Consider the following 7451-nt stretch of genomic DNA (forward strand, 5'->3'; position numbering starts at 1 on the left):
AAAGATATCAATAGGAAATGTAAAAAAGAAATCAAACAAGCAAAATTAGCTACTGAAACAAAAATCGCCAATGACATTAAAATAAATCCCAAAATCTTTTATAAATACATTAATGCCAAAAGGAAAACAAAGGATAGTATCTGCCCCTTAAAATATAATAAGTTAGTTATAGAGGACAAACAAAAGACTGAGATATTAAATAGGCATTTCTCATCTGTATTCACCAAGGAACTGACTGTACCAGGGATCATTCAACAAGTGAAAAATCAAAGTCCACCACCCGATATAATTAATTTAACACAAGATGAAGTACGCCTACGTCTGAGTAAATTAAACATTGACAAATCCCCAGGGCCAGATGGCATTCATCCACGAATATTGAGGGAATTGAGCTCCGTAATCGACAGACCGCTGTATCTCATCTTTTTAGACTCACTTGTAACAGGGTTGGTGCCTCAGGATTGGAGGATTGCTGATGTGGTACCGATATTTAAGAAAGGTAAGAGGGTAGATCCAGGCAACTACCGTCCAGTAAGCCTGACATCAGTAGTATGCAAAGTTTTTGAGGGCATTTTAAGGGATGACATGCAAAAATATATTGCAGAAAATAATATGATAACTGACAAACAGCATGGATTCATGAAAGATAAGTCGTGTCTAACCAACCTGTTGGGGTTCTATGAGGGGGTAAGTTCAAACCTGGATATTGGTAATGCAGCTGATGTGATTTATTTGGACTTTGCAAAGGCATTTGATACTGTACCACATAATAGCCTTATACTAAAGCTCCAGAAGCAAGGACTAGGGGACACAATATGCAACTGGGTAAGGAATTGGCTAAAAGATAGGAAACAAAGAGTAGTCATAAATGGTACATTCTCTAAATGGGCTATAGTCAGCAGTGGGGGGCCGCAGGGATCTGTGCTTGGACCGATTCTTTTTAATCTCTTTATTAATGACCTTGTGGATGGGATTGATAGTAAAGTGTCAGTCTTTGCCGATGACACCAAACTATGTAGGATATTAAAAACTGACCTGGATAGTACAATATTACAAAAAGATCTGGATAAGATGTCAGAATGGGCAGATACTTGGCAAATGAGATTTAATGTTGATAAATGTGAAGTAATGCACCTAGGACGGAGTAATCCTATAGCTGCGTATACATTAAATGGAAGTAAACTCGGGACTATAGAACAGGAGAAGGACTTGGGTATTCTCATTACAAATAAGCTGAGCAGCAGCACTCAATGTCAGGCAGCAGCTGCTAAAGCAAACAAGATTTTAGGGTGTATAAAAAGAGAGATTAGATCCCGTGATCCCAACGTATTATTACCCCTCTATAAATCACTTGTAAGGCCACATCTGGAATACGGGATCCAGTTTGGGCTCCACATTTTAAAAAGGACATTCAGAAGTTAGAGTCAGTTCAAAGGCGGCAACTAGACTATTACAAGGAATGGAGGCCGCCCATATGATGACAGGTTGAAAAAGTTAGATATGTTTAGCTTAGAAAAAAGACGTCTCAGAGGAGATCTCATTTATATGTATAAATACATGTGTGGTCAATATAAAGGACTGGCACATGACTTATTCCTTCCAAAGACAATACTAAGGACCAGGGGGCACTCACTGCGAGTGGAAGAAAAGCGATTCCGGCAGCTAAATAGGAAAGGGTTCTTTACAGTTAGAGCGGTCAGACTGTGGAATGCCGACCACAAGAGGTAGTAATGGCAGACACTATAACAGCTTTTAAAAAAGGGCTGGATGATTTCCTCAGTACACAAAACATTGTTGGTTATAAATGACTTAGTGACTAAATGTAGAACTGGTGGAGGAAGGTTGTACTAGATGGACCGAGGTCTTTTTTCAACCTAAGTAACTATGTAACTATGTAATTGGTAAATGGCGTAGCAGTAAAAAAAAATTCCAAAACGCCCAAATTACGTTTTTTGGTCGCCGCAAAGTTTGCGCAAAATGCAATAACAGGCGATCAAAATGTAGCATCTGCGCAAAAATGGTACTGTTAAAAACGTCAGCTCGAGACGCAAAAAATAAACAGTCACTGAGCCATAGATCTCAAAAAATGAGAACGCTATGGGTTTCGGAAAATAGCGCAAAACGTGCACCACTTTTTTTGGATGAGCTTGTGAATTTTTTTTTTAACCCCTTAGATAAAAGTAAACCTATACATGTTTGGAGTCTACAAACTCGCACCGACCTGAGGCATCATACCCACACATCAGTTTTACCATATAGTGAAAGCTGTGAATAAACTATCCCAAAAACTATTGTGCGATCATAGTTTTTTTGCAATTTTTCCGCACTTGGAATTTTTTTTGCCGCTTTCCAGTACACCATATGGTAAAACTTATGGTTCCATTCAAAACTACAACTCATCTCGCAAAAAACAAGCCCTTATATGGAAAGATTGACGGAAAAATAAAAAAGGGTTGGCTCTCAGAAGAAAGAGGGAAAAAAAAACGGAAAAACGCAAAATGCTGGGGGCTGAAGGGGTTATTAATAATAATAATAATAATACCTAAACTATAATGAAATCATCCACCAGAACACAAAAAAACCCAAAAAAAACTGTTCAGATTTATTTATTTTCCCCACTTTTGATTTTCATTGCAGAAAATCCTCAGTATATACCAGTCCTGTGCGGATTAGGTTTCTTAACTTATTTGTATATTTTTGTCCACTAGGTGGTGACAGAATATGATTAGTTGCTATGTAGCATCACACGGGGTGAAATGTATGCGACAACCACAAAGCGCCTCACTCCTGTGTGACCAAATCTACAGAATTAGAAAGAAGAAAAAAAAAAAAAAAAGACCTGTAAGGTCAGAGTCACTAAACTGATAATGGGGACAAGAAGACATCCTGCTTGTATGGATTTCTGTCTGTAGGATGTGATACGTGTTGTAAAAATAAACAGTTGGCAAAAATCCAGCAGAGGTAAAAGGCTTTGGCAAGTTGCCAAAAACAATTTATTATTTTTTAAAGACCCGAATGCATGGAACTAGATTAATATTAAAAATAAAAAAATAAATAAAAGAATATAAGACAAGCTGAGGGGTGGCCCTAACAATTTGTATATGTCATACTGCAGACAGGGCAGAGGAGGGAGGCCGGTTGGCTTGCAGCAAAAACGCAAAAAAGTGGTGAAAGGAATAAAAAAAAAAAATAAAAAAAAAAAAAAAAAGGGAGGAGCAGAAAGGGAGGGGCACAAAGGGGGAAAGGGAGGGGCACAAAGGGGGGGGGGAACACAAAGGGGGAAAGGGGGGAGCACAAAGGAAGGGGAGGAGGGGAAAGCATAAGAAGCGGATAATGAAGAAGAGGAAGAAAGAGGAAGAGGAGGACAAAGAGAAGAAGAAAAGGAAAAAAAGGGGGGAGAGAGGGAGGAATGAGAAAGATGACATAGCTGATCTCCCAAATTATTTAGTTGAAATAGGGAGGGAAGGGCACAAAGGGGGAAAGGGAGGGGCACAAAGGGGGAAAGGGAGGGGCACAAAGGGGGAAAGGGAGGGGCACAAAGGGGGAAAGGGAGGGTCACAAAGGGGGAAAGGGAGGGTCACAAAGGGGGAAAGGGAGGGTCACAAAGGGGGAAAGGGAGGGTCACAAAGGGGGAAAGGGAGGGTCACAAAGGGGGAAAGGGAGGGTCACAAAGGGGGAAAGGGAGGGTCACAAAGGGGGAAAGGGAGGGTCACAAAGGGGAAAGGGGGGTCACAAAGGAAAGGGAGGAGAGGGGAAAGCATAAGAAGCGGATAATGAAGAAGAGGAAGAAAGAGGAAGAGGTCAGAGGAGAGGAGGACAAAGAAGAAGAAAAGGAAAAAGAAGGGGGGAGAGAGGGAGGAATGAGAAAGAGGACATGGCTGATCTCCCAAATTATTTAGTTGAAATAGGAGACAAAATAGAAGATAAGGAGATTAAAGAAAAAAGTCAACTTTCGGTTGTTTTAATGCAGCCAAATCATTTTTGCAATTGACTCATATACATTTTTGCACAGCATGGCTGCAGAGACGCTGTCGGTGAGCTCAGTTTTGAAGGGGAGATGGAAAAAGGTAAGAGTTACAGACATTCTGTGCGTCAATTTATGACCACAGAACAGATCACATGTTAAGCTGAACTTTAGTATAGTCATAAGTCAGCCCACAGAAAAAAAAGAAAGTTAAAAACTCCCTGACAGATCTTCAGTTAACTCTTTCTACAGACATTACATAAGAAAATTAATGGCCTGTAAAAGACAAATTGTGCTAAATCTTTAATGAAACCCAAATGGCAAATATGATTTTAACCTTCCTCTGCCGCCAAAATAAATAATAGAAAGTGCTTGTATATATATTTTTTGTGACTCCCATTTTACATGCTTAGTGATCCTTAAATCTGCAAAAAAAAAAAACCTTTGACTTTGCACATTAGAAATATTAATCAATGCTATTGCTATAACCGCTGCTTTCACAGATCCGCCGCACCCCGCGCCTTGCTCTGTGTATATACACACATCAAGAATCGAATACCTGAGAAAAATGTTGTTTATTTGTTTTCTGATGAACGCTCTTAGACCGAGGAACTTTCCGTAAATCCGATGTAATACAGTCTTAAGGAAATCTCGCTCCCGTGGATCTTCGCTGTCGAACAACTCCAAGAGCTGAAATCATGACAAAGGAACGGACGTTACAGGAAAATCTGGTTTTAGTAACTAAATGAAACAGAGTCTGGTATATAAGAAAAATGACCAAAATAGAATATAACGGATTGTGTAAGATGCAATAGAACAGCGCTCTAGATATAGAACTCGCAATCTGCTAAAATCAGTGATAAGGTGGGTAACGAAGAAATAGAAAACCTAACAGGACAGGTCATATTCCAAATATTGAGCCCTGGGTTGTATAGTCTGCAGTCCTACTACATATATTTCACATTATTGGCTCCATTTTGTAGCGCTGAGTAAAAGCGACAGCTTGAGAACCGTTGCTCCAGGCTGGTTTCACACGAGTGGCCATGGAGTCTCCTGACACAAACTAGACCACGGCACTGGAAAGTGTGAGACTGGAGAGTTCACGTCAGGAAACCCTTAATTCAGAAAGCAAAGGTTTGTACTCTGACCGAGAATATCAGACATATGAAAACGCCATCAGACAAAAAACTTGTTAAAAAAAGGGTTTCTTTTCCTTCCTTCCGACATTGTGGGGTGAGGTTCTGTTCATCAATCACCGGACGGCTGCAGTGAGTGAGCGGCTGATCCGTCAGATGAGCGAGGAGCTAAAAATCACCACTTCCAGTGCTGAGGAGAGGCTGAGAGTGGAACTCAACAACATCAGGACTGCAATCAGGAGAAGGGGGAGGCTCCTGCTGCACACGAGTGAGAGCTAAGGAGAGAGCGAGCTAGCCAGACAGAAAGAGCAAATCAGCGAGCCAGACAAAGAGCGAGCGAGCCAGACAGAAAGAGCGAGCGAGCCAGACAGAAAGAGCGAGCGAGCCAGACAGAAAGAGCGAGCGAGCCAGACAGAAAGAGCGAGCGAGCCAGACAGAAAGAGCGAGCCAGACAGAAAGAGCGAAGTGAACGAGCCAGCCAGACAGAAAGAGCGAGTGAACGAGCCAGCCAGACAAAGAGCGAGTGAACGAGCCAGCCAGACAAAGAGCGAGTGAGCGAGCCAGCCAGACAAAGAGCGAGTGAACGAGCCAGCCAGACAAAGAGCGAGTGAACGAGCCAGCCAGACAAAGAGCGAGTGAACGAGCCAGCCAGACAAAGAGCGAGTGAGCGAGCCAGCCAGACAAAGAGCGAGCGAGCCAGACAGAAAGAGCGAGCGAGCCAGACAGAAAGAGCGAGCGAGCCAGACAGAAAGAGCGAGCGAGCCAGACAGAAAGAGCGAGCGAGCCAGACAGAAAGAGCGAGCGAGCCAGACAGAAAGAGCGAGCGAGCCAGACAGAAAGAGCGAGCGAGCCAGACAGAAAGAGCGAGCGAGCCAGACAGAAAGAGCGAGCGAGCCAGACAGAAAGAGCGAGCGAGCCAGACAGAAAGAGCGAGCGAGCCAGACAGAAAGAGCGAGCGAGCCAGACAGAAAGAGCGAGCGAGCCAGACAGAAAGAGCGAGCGAGCCAGACAGAAAGAGCGAGCGAGCCAGACAGAAAGAGCGAGCGAGCCAGACAGAAAGAGCGAGCGAGCCAGACAGAAAGAGCGAGCGAGCCAGACAGAAAGAGCGAGCGAGCCAGACAGAAAGAGCGAGCGAGCCAGACAGAAAGAGCGAGCGAGCCAGACAGAAAGAGCGAGCGAGCCAGACAGAAAGAGCGAGCGAGCCAGACAGAAAGAGCGAGCGAGCCAGACAGAAAGAGCGAGCGAGCCAGACAGAAAGAGCGAGCGAGCCAGACAGAAAGAGCGAGCGAGCCAGACAGAAAGAGCGAGCCAGCCAGAAAGAGCGAGCCAGCCAGACAGAAAGAGCGAGCCAGCCAGACAGAAAGAGCGAGCCAGCCAGACAGAAAGAGCGAGCGAGCCAGACAGAAAGAGCGAGCCAGACAGAAAGAGCGAGCGAGCCAGACAGAAAGAGCGAGCGAGCCAGACAGAAAGAGCGAGCGAGCCAGACAGAAAGAGCGAGCGAGCCAGACAGAAAGAGCGAGCGAGCCAGACAGAAAGAGCGAGCGTGCCAGACAGAAAGAGCGAGTGAACGAGCCAGCCAGACAGAAAGAGCGAGTGAACGAGCCAGCCAGACAGAAAGAGCGAGTCAGCCAGACAGAAAGAGCGAGTGAACGAGTCAGCCAGACAGAAAGAGCGAGTGAACGAGCCAGCCAGACAGAAAGAGCGAGTGAACGAGCCAGCCAGACAGAAAGAGCGAGTCAGCCAGACAGAAAGAGCGAGTGAGCCAGACAGAAAGAGCGAGCGAGCCAGACAGAAAGAGCGAGCGAGCCAGACAGAAAGAGCGAGCGAGCCAGACAGAAAGAGCGAGTGAGCGAGCCAGCAGACAGAAAGAGCGAGTGAACGAGCCAGCCAGACAGAAAGAGCGAGTGAACGAGCCAGCCAGACAGAAAGAGCGAGTGAGCCAGACAGAAAAAGCGAGCGAGCTAGTTAGAGTGAGCGAGCTAGCCAGAAAGAAAGAGCAAGCGAGCTAGTCAGAGAAAAAAAAAGCGCCCGAACTAGCCAGGGAAAAAAAAGCGTGCAAGCTAGCCAGAGAAAAAGAGTGCTCTAGCTAGCCAGAGAAAAAAAAAAGCACGCTAGCTAGCCAGAGAAAAAGAGAGCACGCTAGCTAGCCAGTGAAAAAGAGCGAGTTAGAAAAAGCGAAGAAGCCAGAGAGGAGCGAGCTAACCAGAGAGACAGAAAGAGCGAGCTAGCTAGCTAGACAGAGAGAAAGAGCGAGCGAGCCAGACAGATAGAGCGAGCGAGCCAGACAGAGCGAGCGAGCCAGACAGATAGAGCGAGCGAGCTAGCCAGCAAGAGGGATGTGCATTTTTAGT

The 7451-nt window shown here is 44.9% G+C and overlaps 1 protein-coding gene across 1 annotated transcript in view; it reads right to left on the reverse strand.

Moving 5' to 3' along the window:
- The window catches only part of PPP2R5A (protein phosphatase 2 regulatory subunit B'alpha), a 101298-nt gene that overhangs the window by 33604 nt on the left and 60243 nt on the right, over positions 1-7451 (reverse strand). The window contains exon 3 of the mRNA XM_075341435.1: positions 4524-4654. Within this exon, the coding sequence (XP_075197550.1) occupies positions 4524-4654 (131 nt within the window). The remainder of the gene's footprint in view (positions 1-4523; positions 4655-7451) is intronic.

This window comes from Anomaloglossus baeobatrachus, chromosome 3, assembly GCF_048569485.1.
Source record: "Anomaloglossus baeobatrachus isolate aAnoBae1 chromosome 3, aAnoBae1.hap1, whole genome shotgun sequence".
NCBI classification, from domain to species: domain Eukaryota; kingdom Metazoa; phylum Chordata; class Amphibia; order Anura; family Aromobatidae; genus Anomaloglossus; species Anomaloglossus baeobatrachus.